This window comes from Myotis yumanensis, unplaced genomic scaffold, assembly GCF_028538775.1.
Source record: "Myotis yumanensis isolate MYYU_CA2020_CCGP unplaced genomic scaffold, mMyoYum1.0.hap1 SCAF_9, whole genome shotgun sequence".
NCBI lineage: Eukaryota > Metazoa > Chordata > Mammalia > Chiroptera > Vespertilionidae > Myotis > Myotis yumanensis.
In genome coordinates, this window is record NW_027223760.1 from 26,158,771 (window position 1) to 26,176,456 (window position 17,686).

The 17,686-nt window shown below is 38.0% G+C and overlaps 1 protein-coding gene across 1 annotated transcript in view; it reads left to right on the top strand.

The window, feature by feature from the left end:
• Positions 1–17,686, top strand: part of EXOC4 (exocyst complex component 4) — a 755,478-nt gene that overhangs the window by 47,324 nt on the left and 690,468 nt on the right. The window contains exon 4 of the mRNA XM_070423919.1: positions 5,184–5,368. Within this exon, the coding sequence (XP_070280020.1) occupies positions 5,184–5,368 (185 nt within the window). The remainder of the gene's footprint in view (positions 1–5,183; positions 5,369–17,686) is intronic.

Sequence of the window (17,686 nt, forward strand, 5' to 3'; positions counted from 1 at the left end):
TCAATAGCATGTTAGCAAACTGATTTTAAGAATGGGCATTTTTGATTGCCTGATTTGATCACTGATTAGCTATACTATAGGCTGAGGAGTTAGGGTAAAAAAAGGTGTTTTTGCTCCAGGCTCTTGGCCTTGCCCTGTGCTGCAGCTTTCCTGGGAGGTCTAAATAGGAAACTGTCAATAGCCCCGAGGCCTTAAGTCACTGGCCCTCTTCTGAGTTCCCAGGCAAGCTTCTTTGTTGTTTGCAGCCAAAGATTTTTGGTGTTCTTATTTAGTTAAGACCATTCTAAAAAATTGTTTAGCTTGTGTCTTCTTATAATTTACATACAGGAAAGGGGAAGGCATCAATTCCTTGGAATAGTCAAATTTCATTATCTTTTTACTGCATCCATAAGTCAGGCCAAGGCAACATTTTCAGAATGTTTATGTTGTCTTACTATTAAAAAAAAAAAAAAGCTTCCTTAAGAGAGACAAACTAATTATCAGAGTCCTGAAGGAAATATTTATTTTGGACTCAACAGTTGCAAACATTTGCTTTCTTAGGGAATATTGTTGCCAAAATAAGCATTTTCATTAGCTAGCAGATGGTTTAGTTAGCAGGTTGGTTTTTTGTTTATACTTACAAGTTTCCTTTCTTTTTTTCTGCTGGAACCTTACTTCTATTTAGAAACAGTTACTAATGTCACTAACCTTTGTGGAGCTCACCTCTCCCAACTAAAACAATAAATAAGAAAGACCAGTAGCTTCCTGTCTAGCATTTTCTTCAGGGAAGCAGCTGTTGAGTATGGCCAGTTTTGGTGTTTCTCCGAAACTTTTCTATTGGTTTATGTTTAAGGCACAAAACTAGATCTTTCCACCTAATCGGCTTGAATAAGGTGGCAGGAGACAAATTTAACTGTGAAATAATGATTTCCTCATTTAAACTAAAATGAGATTGAGAAACACACCGGGAAAGAAAAATTACAGGTACTATAGTTCACAATTACCAAGATTTCTTTTGTTGTAGACTTATCTGTCATCTCAAGGTAAAAGTTTTTGAAAGTTCTCGATTATGTATATTTTAACTGCATTTCACTTATTTTTTGAGTTATGGAAACATTTTTCAGAATTTCTGTTTTCTTAATGTGTAGGTTTCTAATAACAAAACATGCTGTCCTGTTCAATCTCATGTGTTAAAACGTTTTGTAAATGTTTGTTTATTTTCCTAATCCTAAAGGAAATACTTGTTTTCAACTCCAAAACAGATTTCTGTTATTTATATGAGTAGTTGAGTAGAATACCAATTTTCTGTTAGATAATAATTGGTATTCTGTGAAAAAAAAAATTCCCTTCTAAGTAGTATCTCCTCCCTGCCTCCAAATAATTTTTTAAACTATATGTAAGAGAAATTCTAGATACAACTAGTTGGCTCATTATCTACTTGTAGTAAGTAATCTGTATGAAATGGTGTGGCATACCTTAGAATTTTAAGAGGTCATTTGGGGTATGAATGAATGATAATTGTCTTGTGAGTAGATGTATAGGCAACATTTACCTATGAACTATTCCACTGTTTGTTGTCTACTTCACTTTTCATTTACAATTTTAATATATATTTGTGACATTATTTAGTGTCACAAAGTCACATCTGTGAACCCAATTTTGATAACTTCTCATAGCCACTAACCTGTGAGGCCATTTTGCTGTTGCTTTGATCCATCTGCATCTCTTGAATTCCTGTTAATGTTTCATCAGTGTATTATTTTGAAGTGTTCTGTAGTCATTACATTTGGAAAATGGTGAAATAATTTATGAAATAACCATTTCTCATACATTAAATGTCTCTTTAGTTGTATTTTTATTAGGAGTTATGCTCAGTTCTAAATGTAGGGGGATTTCTTCTGTAGTGAAGCCTTACTGTCAATAACTGCTTGGAAGCCAGACCCACAGGACAGCAGACTTAACCATCAGTGATGGTTGTGGGTTTGACTGCTGCCTCACCAAGTTTTTCTTTATGTGTAAACTTTCTGGTACAGGCTACTTAAAGCAAGATAAGATAAATGCCAGGTTTCTACTAGTAAACTGATGTTCTAGGGATCAAATGTTGCATTGACAATTATTTTCTTCAAGTTGGTTTGAGTACCCCTTAGGAAGGGTAGAGTAGGGGGAAGACAGTGACCTTGCCTAGCTTCCATGATTATAGTTTTATAAACAGACTCTAAATAAGCGAAGGACAGAAAATAAAACACTGTATTTTCATATAGAAACAAGAGACTATTCTCTATTCTCATTGTGGTAAGGTTTTCAAATCTTTTAAGATAGCTCTTGATAGTGTGTGTGTGTGTGTGTGTGTGTGTGTGTGTGTGTTAATTGTACTTATATTCCTGTATTTTGGGTCAACGAAACATATTCAGAAACTTTGTAATCTATATGGTTACAATGGTTCTATGAAGGAAACAACACTTTACTGAAAATGCTGCATCAAAGCATGTTGAAAACACCCTCTGAGGTTTCTTTGCCCACAGAATAAATAGGTGCCAGGCACTGTGCTGTTTTACCTATACGTATGTTAAAAATATTTTAATTAAGTGGCTTTGAAAGTTGACATCATATAATTTTGTATTTGGAATTTGATGTATTTGGGTTAAAAATCTTCATGCAAATTCCTACAAACAAATCAAGCTTGGATGTGCAGTGGGTGATTTTTAAGCTTAAATATCTCAGTTGGATTTAATTACCTTAAGGGATAAGGCTACATGATGGACCAGTGGTTTACCAACTTATTTTTCATTTTCTGGATTTCGATGTCACTAAAGGTTACTGCGTCCTCTTTTCTCTGCTAGAGACTCAAGTTAAAATCCATTTTAGAGCATCTGTGTGAATGAATTTGTTGTTGTTTTTCCTCCCTGGGGACACGCTGGTCATTTTGTGAGGCTGCCTTTCCATTTGGAAGTGCTGCAGCTTGCACAGGCCCAGGGCTCTCTTAGCAGGGCAGTTGCAAGTCAGCATGAAAATGAACAGGCGGGCTTCGGAGGGCAGAGCTGGCCCAGGGCTTGTCACTCTTTCATTTCCTCATTCTTTCTTGGTAAATGTAAGGAAACCTATTTGCTGCTGACATTTGATTATAGCATATCCCAAAACAAGTGATGTGTTTGTGGGTGAGTCTTTGCATTTTCCTCCCCATCTCGGGCCACTTTGCATTTGGCAGCTCCCAAGCTGTCCATATTCACCGTCCACAACTCCTCCATGACTGTGTGTATTGGTATAGATCTCTGATGAACAGTTAACCACTGGTATGTTTCATGGCCTTCACCACTTATTGCTTTTGTCTAAATGCTTCATTTTTTAGGAGCATGTTTATTTGAATAAATACATTTAATGTTTTTACCCTGAAATAAGCATTATTAGTTATTGCCTTTATTTGTACATCTTAGGAATATTTAGAAGTATGACCTAAGCAGGTAATAGTCATCACATGCTAATCCCTTCAGGGAGCTTGGTGTGCTGTTTGCCCTCTGAGTTCAGCTTGTGGTCATGTCTTCTCTGTTGTTGTTGTTTTTATTACATTTGCATTCTTTGTGCTTTCTTTCCTTCCACCTTTGTTCTCCAAAGGTGAATATTCTCCTCAATATTCTCTTCACTTTAAGTTTTTTTCATTAAAAATATATAAGATCTTTATACATAAGGACATAAATATAATTTCATATACATGGATAAATGGAATCAGATCATACATGCTATTTTTTTTCTTTTGAAACATATACACTTTGGTTTCCAAATGTATACACTTTGGTTTCCAAATGAATTGCTCCAGGTTCCCTGAGTCCCTCCCTATCGTCTCCCTTTGTTGTAGGCATTCCTACACCATTTTTATTCATCCAATCTATTTTGTCTTAAAATCTCCCAAATTGCACTTTACACCAGGAATATCTCCCTCTCCATAGTTTATCTTCTGTTCACTGTTCAAATCCTCGTTCTTCTATCAAACCGGGTTAAGCCAAGGAGTGATGACTGCTATTGTCCTCATGTAACATTCATGTAAAATTGCATTGAACTCTGTGTGTTTGTGTATATGAGAAAGAGAGACTGACTTTATGTAAACTCACATGTAGACTCAGGCTAATGAAGCTCTGGTTCATGATCATCATAAGAATTATTAAAATATTTATAATGTGCTTCTATTTAGACTTAAAAGGCTAGCTTTGAAAGTTGATTTAAACCATTAGTAGGTGGAATTCTTGTGAGAATATGCGTGATATAATCACTTTAATTGGGGAGTTCATTTTGCTTGTGTCCATTGATAGGCAGTGTATGTGGGAATTAATTGTATGTACGGCTTTGCCGGTACGTTAGATGCCTTCATGCTTATCTTCATCAAGCTTGTTTTCTTCAGCATTCTATGTCTCAGATGCTAAATCCTTCAAAGGCAGAGCGAGGCCTAGCCACATTGTGCAGTAATCACCCCATATTCTCAGGGCATGTGTTCCAAAATCCCCAGTGGGTACCTGAATCCTATATGTACTATGTTTCTGCCTTTAGAAGCACACCTGTTATAAAAGTTAATTTATAAATTAGGCACTTTCAAAGAAAGAAGATTGGTTCTTACCATAGATTTTAGCAATCTCACCATGCAATTTTTTTTTCTTATTAAGTTGGGAACTTTTCACTTAAAGGAAGCACTGTACGGCTTTCTTTGGTATATTCCATTGCCAGCATCACTACTCTTGCACTTTGGGGCCATTATTATGCAAAATAAGGGTTACTTATCACAAGCACTGTGATACTATGACAGTGATCTGATAACTGAAATGGCTACTCGGTGACTAATGGGGACATAGTGTATGTATGTAGTAAGTATATGCTGGACAAAGCGATGATTCACGTTCTGGGTGGGGTAGATCTGGATGGTGTGTGATTTCATCACACTGCTCAGAAAGGCATGCTCTAAAATTTAGAACTTTAGAGTTATTTCTGGATTTTTTCCCCATTTCATATTATTGGACCTTGGTTGACCACAGGTAACTGAAACTGCTGAGTGTGAAACCACCGATAAGGGGGACTACTCTACTCTACAAAGTCTAGTGTACGTTTGTAAGGTTTTCATAGATTCTCTTTTAACAGGGTCTTTTAAAAAATAGTTCTTCCTATTTAGAATATTTCTAGATTACTTAGTTATTATACATTATTGTCTTCCATCCCCTTCCTAGGTGTCAGCAGTCCAGTCTTTGGAGGGCCCCCTGCTCCAAGTAGAAGGACTGAGTGACCTTAGGCTGGAGCTTCACAGCAAGAAGATGAATCTTCACTTGGTTCTCATAGATGAACTGCACCGGCACCTGTACATCAAATCCACCAGCCGAATTGTGCAGCGTAACAAGGAAAAAGGGAGAATGAGGTGGGTTACAGAGGCTCTTTGGCACAGTGTACTGTGGCCATGTGGAATATTATTTGTTTCTCAGAATATTGTAGTTTTTTTTTTTACTTTTCTTTTTAATATACTGTTTTCAATGCTCCATATTCTGAAAGGCTGACATTCAAAGTTTGTTCATTTCTTCATTGCACATTTATTATGGTCCTCTTACGTACAGATCTATAAGAAATATTGTGGTCCTCTTATGTAAAGATAATAAGAAACATTTACGGTTGGGACTTTAATATGCTGGGCCATCAGAGATACTCTGGTTTATCTCCGAAGAAAGAGAAAAAATCCTTAAATTGGATAGTGATGTCAACCTAATTAAGAAATATGGCTGTATGCACTGAAGTTGTAAGATTCTTTGTTACTTAGGGTTGCAGTCCTCTTTCTGGAAGCTTTCAGGAGAGTCCTATATTGAAGGGTTAGGGTGGACTCAAGACATTGAGTAGGTTAGTGTAGACCTGGAAGGGAGTAGACCAGATCGTAAGTCAGTTAAGGCAGCAGAACATTGGCACAGTCAACAGGTAGCAGAGAGCTGTGCATGTCATGGCCTTCCGAGATTCCTTTGAAATAGCCATAGGCCTTTTCAGAGGGCAGTTTAGCACTATCCATGCTGTTCACTAGCTGTAGACAAGAGGAGCACTGGATGCAGTGCATGCCAGCAATGAAATCTTTCAAGTCCTGTCCTGTTCAAGCAAAACCTGCTGACTTTGTGTGTGATGCTTCAGTTTAGTTGGAGACACTGCCAGAGAAAGAGGAGTTTCTGTCCCTTTTCTGCATATGGCACTAGAAAACCTTGTGCAAGATGCACAGATGTCAGGACCTTAGCAGAGAGTAGTGGTAGGTGGGGTAGAGCTAAGAACTTCCTTCCACGTGTCTGGTGGTGACTAGCAGGTCTGAATAGATTTCTTCCCATGCAAGGATTGAAGAAATACTCTGGGTCCTGTGAAAATATTCTGTAGTGTAAGGGAAAATGAGCATTACCTTGAGGTCTTAGAAAAGAGCATTTATTTGAAAAAATATTTTATAAAGCAAAACAGGAAAACTTTAGGAGATTGAAGCTCAAGGTTTCTCAAAAGATGGAAAATGATGTAGTAGATTAGATTATTTTTCAAAATTATCACTCCTTCCCCTTCACATTAGTGGGAAAAATGTATTTCCTGCCTTTGACTTTTGGGCTCTTGCTTTTGCCAATCGGTTAGCACGTTTCAGGAAGGACCTGAAATGGGTTTATGTCAGTGAACATATGCCCTCTCGTGCTTCTGCCATTGCTATGATGGCGTTGATTCAACGAGGAGGATGAGAGACATGTGGAACTGATCCAAGATCAGCTGACTGCCCACCATCAAAATATGTGCTTCTTATGAATGTTACTGAAATTTTGTGGTTGTGTGCAGCAAGCATATATCTTTTATGAAACATTAACAGAGAATGATAAAAATGGAAATGGGAAGGATACAAAAAGAAATAACTAAAACATGAACAAAATATAAGAAAAACCAAAATAAAGTGGGGAAATACAGTCTTTGTTTCAAGCATGAGTGTGAAGAATTGGACCAGTGATATGGAGGGACAAGATGACAGAAGAAAGATAATAGGTATGAAAGATAAAGAATAATGATCAATTCGATGATTTTAAGTATTCTACAGAATATGGTGTTATTGGCTGAATTGCGTCCCCCTAAAATTCATATATTGAAGTCCTAACTCCCAATACCACTGACTGTGATTAATTTTGGAGAGAGGGTCTTTCAAGAGGTAAACAAGTTAAAATGAGGTCATTGCGGTGGACTCTGATTGAATGTGACCTATGTCCATATAAGAGGAGGAGATTTGGACACAGTGTTGCACAGAAGGAAGACCATGTGAAGACAGAGTGATAAGATGGCCAAGCCAATGAGAGAGGCCTCAGAACAAACCAACCCTGCCAGTGTCTTGGCCTTGTACTTCTAGCCTTCAGAACTGTGAGAAAATAAATTTTTTTGTTTCAACCACCCAGTCTGAGCTATTTTGTTATGGCAGAAGCAATACTTATAGTGTAAATAAAGAAACCTACTTAAAGAAGGGGGCATGGGGGGAACCTTGATCTGCAAATCAAAAGAATTTAGGGTGAAATTAATGAAAAAAGATCCTCTTGGATATGACCCAGAAATTTTTATGAATTTCAAAAACAAATTCTGTAAGCATTAGGAAGAAAATTGATGTTATCTATTGTGACAGAGATAGTTATCTTCCCATCCAATATTGATTCTCCCCTTCTTCATTTTTAACAATGACCTTATTTTGTTCCTGGTGGCCATATGCCCAGCTACAAGACTCCATTTTCTAGCCTCCTATATAGTGAAAGGTAATTAGTGAGGCTTCTGCTTGCAAGCTGCTGAATCAGGGCTCATGGGGAAATTCTTTAAAGGTGCCAACTAAATTGGTATGCTCACTCCTTTACCCTTCACCTGCCTGCCTTTACTTCCCATTACGACATGGAGTGGTGCCATCAATCCATCTTAGACATGAAGGGACTTTGAGATGGAAGCCACATTGTAATCTCTTTAATGACATGGATCCTCTATTATAGCCTGAATAGGTTAGATCTTTTATATGACAGGAAGGAAAACCTTTGTTTGACTCAGGCCACTGCTATTTGGATCTTCTGTTTTATACAGTTACCCTAGTCCCGATCCACAGAAAGGAGGATAAGTCAGGCTCACCAGGATTTGCTGACCAGGAAATGGCAGGATACAGCAGACAGAACCAAGGCGACAAAGTGTTGAATGGGGACGAGTTGGGACCAAAGATATCTGTTCTCAGCCAAGTGGACATTGATGTGCATGGGCGGCAGAGAGACATCCTCAGATGTAAATTAACAAAAAATAAATCATTGTGCTATTTCTGAGAAGACTACTCAATGATGAACTCTGAGATATAAATCAAATTCAGCAACTCGAGAACAATAAAGTTGTAGATAGTTTATAACTACTGTGAGGAATACACAGCATTAAATATGTAAATTTACATATAAACAACTGACATCTATTTTTACAGAAAAAATAATATTAGCTGGAAATTATTATTATTTTTTAAATTTTATTTTATTGTTTAAAGTATTACAAGTAGTAGTACATATGTCTCCTTTTTTTCCCCATTGACCTTCCCCCAGCCTCCCCTACCCACAGGCACATGCCCTCATCCCACCCCCCCAGTGTCTTGTGTCCATTGGTTATGCTTATATGCATGCATACAAGTACTTCGGTTGATATCTTACCCCCCACCTCCCATCACTCCCCAGCCTTCCCGCTGTAATTTGATAGCCTGTTCGATGCTTCTCTGCCTCTGTATCTATCTTTTTGTTCATCAGGTTATAATGTTCTTTATTATCCATAAATTAATGAGATCTTGTGGTATTTATCTTTCACTGCCTGGCTTATTTCACTTAGCATAATGCTCTCCAGTTCCATCCATGCTACTGCAAATTGTAAGAATTTCTTCTTTATAGCAGCGTAGTATTCCCTTGTGTGGATTTTCCATAGTTTTCTAATCCACTCATCTGCTGATGGGCATTTAGGCTGTTTCCAAATCTTAGCTATTGTAAATTGTACCACTATGAACATTGGGGTGCATATATCCTTTCTGATTAGTGTTTCTGGTTTCTTGGGATATATTCCTGGAAGTGATATTACTGGGTCAAATGACAGTTCCATTTTAAAATTTTTGAGGAAACGCCATACTGTTTTCCATAATGGCTGCACCAGTCTGCATTCCCACCAGCAGAGAAGGAGGGTTACTTTTACTTCGCATCCTCTCCAGCATTTGTCATTTGTTGATTTGTTGGTGATAGCTATTCTGACTGGTGTGAGGTGGAACCTCATTGTTGTTTTGATTTGCATCTCTTGGATGATTAGTGACTTTGAGCATGTTTTCATATGTCTCTTGGCTTTCTGAATGTCCTGTTTTGAAAAGTGTCTATTTAGGTCCTTTGCCCCTTTTTTTTTGCATTTCAAAAACCTTTCTTTTCTTTTCTTTTTTTTTATTGCTTAAAGCATTACAAAGGGTATTACATATGTGTCCTTTTTTTTTTCCCCACCCTTGACAATACCCCGGCTTCCCCTACCCCCCAGTGTCTTATGTCCATTGGTTATGCTCATATGCATGCATACAAGTCCTTCGGTTGATCTCTTACCCCCCTCCCTCTTGCCCCCCAACCCTCCCTGGCCTTCCCACTGCAGTTTGACAATCTGTGTGAGGCAGCTCTGCCTCTGTATCTATTATTGTTCAAAAGTTTATAATGGTCTCTATTATCCATGAATGAGTGAGATCATGTGGTATTTTTCCTTCATTGACTGGCTTATTTCACTTAGCATAATGCTCTCCAGCTCCATCCATGCCGTTGCAAATTGTAAGAGTTCCTTCTTTTTTACAGCAGCATAGTATTCCATCGTGTAGATGTACCAAAGTTTTCTAATCCATTCATCTACTGATGGGCACTTAGGCTGTTTCCAGATCTTAGCTATGGTGAATTGTGCTGCTATGAACATATGGGTGCATATATCCTTTCTGATTGGTGTTTCTGGTTTCTTGGGATATATTCCTAGAAGTGGGATCACAGCGTCAAATGGGAGTTCCATTTTTAGTTTTTTGAGGAAACTCCATACTGTCTTCCATAGTGGCTGCACCAGTCTGCATTCCCACCAGCAGTGCACAAGTGTTCCTTTTTCTCCACATCCTCTCCAGCACTTGTCGTTTGTTGATTTGTTGATGATAGCCAGTCTGACAGGTGTGAGATGGTACCTCATGGTTGTTTTGATTTGCATCTCTCGGATGATTAGTGACTTTGAGCATGTTTTCATATGTCTCTTGGCTTTCTGAATGTCCTCTTAAAAGGTGTCTATTTAGATCCTTTGCCCATTTTTTGATTGGATTGTTTATCTTCTTTTTGTTAAGTTGTATGAGTTCCCTATAAATTTTGGAGATTAGGCCCTTATCAGATATGACGTTGGCAAATATGTTTTCCCATGCAGTGGGTTTTCTTGTTGTTTTGTTGATGGTTTCTTTTGCTGTGCAGAAGCTTTTTATTTTGATGTAGTCCCATTTGTTCATTTTCTCTTTAGTTTCAACTGCCCTAGGAGCTGTATCAGTGAAGAAATTGCTTTGGCATATGTCTGAGATTTTGTTGCCTTTGGATTCTTCTAGAATCTTTATGGTTTCCTATCATACATTTAAGTCCTTTATCCATTTTGAGTTTATTCTTGTGTATGGTATAAGTTGGTGGTCTAGTTTCATTTTCTTGCATGTATCTGTCCAATTTTCCCAACACCATTTATTGAAGAGACTATCTTGGCTCCATTGTATGTTCTTGCCTCCTTTGTCAAATATTAATTAAGCATATTGGTTCGGGCCGATTTCTGGGGTCTCTATTCTATTCCATTGATCTATATGTCTGTTCTTGTGCCAGTACCAGGCAGTTTTGAGAACAGTGGCTTTGTAATACAGCTTGATATCTGGTATTGAGATCCCACCTACTTTGTTCTTTCTCAGGATTGCTGCAGCTATTCGGGGTCTTTTTTTTATTCCAGATGAATTTTTGGAGAGTTCATTCTAGATCTGTGAAGTATGCTGTTGGTATTTTAATGCCTTTGCCCATTTTTTGATTGGATTGTTTATCTTCCTTTTGTTAAGTTTGTATGAGTTTCCTGTAAATGTTGGAGATTAAATCCTTATCACAGATAAGATTGACAAATATGTTCTCCCATGCAGTGGGCTTTCTTGTTTTGTTGATGGTTTCTTTTGCTATACAGGAGCTTTTTATTTTGATGTAGTCCCATTTGTTCATTTTCTCCTTAGTCTCTCTTGCCCTAGGATCTGTGTCTGTGAAGATACTGCTATGACATATGTCTGCAATTTTGCTGCCTATGGAGACTTGTAGGATTTTTATGGTTTCCCGTCTTACATTCAAGTCCTTTAGCTATTTTGAGTTTATTTTTGTGTATGGTGTAAGTTGGTGATCTAGTTTCATTTTTTTGCATGTATCTGACCGAATTTCCCAGCACCATTTATTAAAGAGGCTGTTTTGACTCCATTGTATGCTCTTGCCTCCTTTGTCAAATATTAATTGAGTATAATGGCATGGGTCAATTTCTGGGTCCTCTATTCTGTTCCACTGGTCTATATGTCTGTTCTTGTGCCAGTACCAGGCAGTTTTGAGAACTGTGGCTTGGTAATATAGCTTGATATCTGTTATTGTGATCCCTCCAACTTTGTTCTTCTTTCTCAGGATTGCTGTGGCTATTTGGGGTCTTTTTTTTTCTCACTCCCCCCCCCCCCCCCGCCTTTATTGATTAAGATATTACAAATGTGTCCTTATCCCCCTAATGTCCTCCCATCCCCCCAAACCTGCCCTCACCCTCACCCCCTGTTGTCCACATCCATTGCTTATGCTTATACGCATGCATACAAGTCCTTTGGTTGATCTCTCCCCCTCACCCTCCCCTACCTTCCCTCTGAGTTTTGAGCATCTGATTGATGCTTCTCTGTCTCTACATCTGTTTTTGTTCATCGGTTTATGTTGTTCATTATAATCCATAAATGAGTGAGAGCATGTGATATTTATCTTTCTCTGACTTATTTCACTTAGCATAATGCTCCCCAGCTCTATCCATGCTGTTGTAAATGGTAGGAGTTCCTTCCTTTTTACATAGTATTCCATTGTGTAGATGTGCCAAAGTTTTTAAATCCATTCATCTGCTGATGGGCACTTAGGCTGTGTTCCTTCTTCGCTTCCTATTTCTACTTTTTACTGTAGACCCTTTAGCATTTCTTGCATTGCTGGTTTGGTGATAATAAACTCCCTTAGTCCTTTTTTGTCTCTGAAGCTCCTGATTTCACCCTCGATTTTGATTGAGAGCCTTGCTGGGTACAGTATTCTTGGATTCAGACCCTTCCTTTGCATGACTTTGTATATTTCATTCCATTCCCTTCTGGTCTGATGTGTTTCTGTTGAGAAATCAGTTGCCAGTCTGATGGGGGATCCTTTGTAGGTAACTCTCTGTCTCTCTCTGGCCACTTTTAAGATTCTTACTTTGTCGTTGGTGTTTGCCAATTTAATTATAATGTACCATGGCGTTAGTCTTTTGGGGTTCATTTTGTTTGGGACTCTGTGAGCTTCTTGGGGTTCATTTTGTTCGGGACTCTGTGAGCTTCTTGGATTTGGGGTTCATTTTGTTTAGGACTCTGTGAGCTTCTTGGATTTTTTCTTCCCTATATCAGGGAAGATTTTTGTCATTATTTTTTCAAACATATTTTCTATTCCTTGCTCAGTTTCCTCTCCTTCTGGTGCCCCTATAATGCGGATGTTGTTTCGTTTCATGTTGTCCCAAAGTTCCCTTAGGCTCTCTTCCTGTTTTTTAAGTTTTTTTTCTAGATGCTGCTCTGCTTGGTATTTTTTCCTACCTTGTCTTCTAGCTCATTGATACAGTCCTCTGCTTCTTCTAGTCTACTGTTGATGCTTTCTATTGAGTTCCTTATAGGAGCAATGTCATTTTTCATTTCTTCTTGGTTCTTCCTCATTTCCTCTTGGTTTTTACACATATTGTTGAATTTGTCTTCCATTCTTTTCAGCGACCTAATGACCATTTCTTTGAATTCTTTCTCTGACATATTGCTTGCCTCCATTTCGTTTACTTCCTTTTCGGGTGATGCCTCCTTTTCTTTCATATGCGGGTTGTTTCTTTGTCTCCCCATGATCTCTCTTCTCCGGGTGTCTGGTTTTGTAGTTCTCTTTCCTGCGTTGATTTAAAGGCACAAAATACAACACAACAAGGCACAACGCACAAATGTATTCATGATACTAATAACCCTAAATAAAGGTGACCACCAGAGAAAAGAGTACTAGGGGTTAAGAAAAACAAACAAAAAAACAAACAAACATGATATTGAGAAAAGGAGAAGAAGTAAGAGAAAAGAAAGAGAGTAAAAAAGACGGAGGGGGTCCGACTATATGGGGAGAATACTCCAATAGAACAACAACTAATCTCCAAAAATGTGAACAACAAATACCCAGAGATGAATGCAAACTATAAACAACAACTAATAACAAGTGAGGAGAGGAAAAACAGAAGCAAAATATAAACAGAAACAAAAACAAAGAAAAGAGAAACAATTTCACAAACAAGCACACAAAAAACCCCAATCTAATCAACAATCAAGCAAACAACAATAGGATAGAGAGAAACCAAGCAAAACAAAACAAAATAAAACAAAAAAACCTGTAACAAAAAAACCAAAACAAAACAAGAACACAATACGAACAACAGCAAAAACAAAAACAAAGGAAAGGGAAGAGAGAAAAAAGAAAAAAAAATGAATAGTTAAGAAAGAGAAGTGAGAGGTGTGTTTGTACTTAGAGCAGGGGATCAGAAATTAAATATATAAGTAGTATGATTTTTTTTTTAACAGAGAAAAAAAAGGAATAGGTAAAATCTAAAACAGGAATAGGGTAAGAGAAACAGAACAACAAAATGGGAAAAGTGAGGAAGAGAGTGTTGGCATAAAGGTATAGTTGAAACAGAGTAAAATGATGCTAAAGGAAAAATGAAAATAGAATGTAGAACACTAATCCCAAATTAAAATAAAATAAATAAAATGACACTTTAAGAAAAAAGGTAAAATAGTAGTAGTAATAATACTGATTAAGAATAAAAATATAATAATTAAAAAGGTAAAATCAAGCGAGGAAAAAAAGAAAAAGAATTTAGTTTCTTAAGTAAAAGATGAAAAAATAAAAATGTGCAGTAGTGAAGGTCATTCACTTTTTCTACTGTTCTGTTTGTCACACCTGTTTCCTGTAGGTAGTCAGGACAGTATTGAAGTTCCCCACGTTCCACTGCTCCTCTGTGTTGTAAGCCACAGTTCTGATTTTCAAGCAGGCAGTATTTCTTTGTTTCTTAGACTCCTTTATTCGTGTTTCTACAAGAGTCAATCTGTGATTCAACCCCTGGGTGGCTGTGTTTCTGGATTGACCTCCAGGGCTATAAGTCCTCTCTAGCCAGGATTTAGAATTTGTTTTCCCTGTGGCACTTAATACTGGTTTGGGAGAATGGCCTGCCCCAGAGCTGGTTCTCTGATCGTTACTCCCACTCTGATCCCCAGGTTCCACAGAAACAACTTTCCCTTGCAGTCTCTTAGAGTGTCCCCAATGGGTGATCCTATGTACAGGGCTTAGTAATCAAAAGCAAGGATTTAAAGAGAAAAAAAGAGCCAGAGTAAGTGCCTGAACTCACGACTTTTACCCTCTCGCATTGCGTGCAACTCTGTGAACACCTCTGTCCACGTTTTTTTTTCCCCTGGCACTAAGCAGCTGGCACACTGGTAAAATTTCAGAGTTCCTTTTTGTGCCCAGTCCAGCTATGGGTTGATTTTTAGAGTTCCCTTCTGCTAGCAGCTCTGCGGATCCCCTTCCACATTCGCGGATCACGCTAGCCCCAATGGCCGTGGATTTTGTGGGACGCAGACTTCCCCTTGAACCTCTAGATCCCTTTGTGTGTTTCTCTCTCCAGCCTGGATCGCAGACCTCACCTTTTCCTAGGCTAGCGGTTCTCAACCTGTGGGTCACGACACCTTTGGCGGTCGAACGACCCTTTCACAGGGGTTGCCTAAGACCATCCTGCATATCAGATATTTACATTACGATTCAAAACAGTAGCAACATTACTGTTATGAAGTAGCAACGAAAATAATTTTATGGTTGGGTCACAACATGAGGACCTGTATTTAAAGGGCCAGAAGGTTGAGAACCACTGTCCTAGGCGAAATCTGACCTTTCCATGAGAAGGTGTAGAGCTCATCAGAGTCTGCGTATTCAAGCTGCTTGAGATTCGGTGTTGCTGGATTCGCAGCTGGTCCCTGGGTGTTGTGGTTGTATAGTCCCAGGATGTTTAGGCTTCTGATAACAGCCACTCCCCCCTTCAAGATGGTGTGGTCTCTGTGGCAGAGCTGTTCGCTTCAGGAGAGATTTCAGCAGCAGTGGAGGCTGCCCGGTCAGGGGAGCCCGGTCCGGCAGTCCCCAACAGTCCCTTGGAGTATAGCTGTCCCTCACCCACAAATATACACTCCCCGTATGTTCACACACTCTCCTTTCGTTCTCTCACTCACATGCTGTCTTGCAGTCTGCCTTCCCGTCGGCAGCTATCTTCTGTTCCTGCATTGGAAATTATTTTTGAAAAAGAAGGCCTAACAGCAGTCTAAGTTCATTCTTTTGCATGTCCATTCCAATTTTCCTAACACCATTCATTGAAGAGGCTTCCTTTTCTCCATTGTATGTTTTCTTCTTTTTTGTTAAAAATTATCTGTCCATACACATATGGTTTTATTTCAGGCTTTCAATTATGTAACATTGATCTGTGTGTCTGTTTCTCTTCTAATACCATGCTGTTTTGATTGTCCTTGCTCTGTAATATAATTTGAAGTCAGGTATTTCTCAGGATTGGTTTGGTTTTCAGGGTCTTTTGTGGTTCCATACAAATATGATGACTTTTTTGTTCTATTTCTTTAAAAAATGTGCTGCTAATTATCACTGCAATGGCAATCATATTACCATATATACATGTTTCAAATTAACATGTACACATTAAATTTACACAGTTATATATCAAAAATATTAAAAGATAAAAAAGGAAAAGAAGGTGTATGTAGTCAAAGAATAATGCATAAAAATAAATAGGACTTACATCTCAACATTGTTGGTAGACACTGGGAAATTTGGGTAGGCAGGAGATAGAAAGGAGTCAGCAGTTCTATTTTGGATTTTAATAATTAGAGAAAATATGTTTAATTTACTTAAATTTGAGTATATTAAACTGGATATATATATATATGTGTATATATATATATATATATATGTGTGTGTGTGTGTGTGTATACATATATATATATATATATATATATATTTTTTTTAAAGATTTCTACGTTAAAAATCACTAGAGAAGACAGCAAATAAAACATTGTCTACTGCAAAGGTTGATGCATTAGCCAGTGTTCTTGACTACAAATAGCTGAAGTCAGTCCTGGTAACTTAAACAAGGAAAGAAATTTAGTGGAAAGTTATCAGGTAGGTCACAGAATTGAAGAGAAGGACGTCTGTATGACCGGGCTCTAAATCCCAGGAGGGACCAAGGGAGATGAAGCCACTGAGCACTCATTGACTGACTGGTTGGGTTGCACATTGCTGGCAACATACCCACAATTGCTGGATTTTTAACTCTCTGGTAAATGATCTCTAAATGTCCCTGGAACTTTTCTTTATCTTCTTAAGATTCAAAGTCCTGGGTGGATGCATTCAGTTTGTTGAGCCAGGACATGCCTGGCCTCCTTCAACTTTTATAATCGGAAATAGTGTCCTCTTTCTTTTTTGCTTTGACCGGACAATGGAGAGTCTGTTGTCCAAATACAGAGACTGTTCCAATTGTTGGTATCCAAAACAACTATACCAGTGCCCAACAACAAGTTTCTGCTACTGGAGAAAGGAAGTCACATGAAAGCACGTACATATAAAGAACAGATATTTTTGAAGTGGAACTTGAAAAGAATTGAAATGATATATATCTAAATCTGCATCCTTTATATGTAGATATAAATGACGTGTAGAAAATTCCTGAAAGGTTATGCTGAAACACCGAAAAAAGGACTTACCTATGGGAAATGGAAATGGAGAGTGGGGAATAGGAAAGAAGGGCTTATTCCATACCCTCTGCCTAGTGAGTGTATTCATCATGAGCATGTGTTATTACTTTCATAAAAATACAATTACTGATGATGCTTTTGAAGATATTTAAAAATGAAATGGAAAAATGTTTACTGTTGAAAGGAAAAACTAGGATTTAAAATTCTATACAGGATTAATGTTGAAAAAAGCAAATGTTACAGTGTGTATGTGTGTGTGTGTGTGTGTGTGTGTTGGGGGGACAGGGATGAATGGACAGTCAGAGGCTTTGTTCTGTGAAATGTTTGGAAGGGCCTTTTCCAAAATTATATTTGTAGATTTTTTTTTATTTTTCAAAAAAGAATCCTTAATACCTTATAAGCTGATAAAATCAATAAAACGTATAAAAATAATCCTTTAATTTATTGCATGCATCCTGGTTAATACTTGATTAGCCTTGCTTTTTTGGACACTGTAGTTCCTGGAGGAGAAAATGTCAGACTCAGGGGTTTTGGTGTCCATATGTGTCTCTGGGTGTGTAAAGAGCGACCTCGACCCCCTTGTATTATTTGCTGCCTAAGTATTTTATTTTTTAAATTTTTTCCCATGTA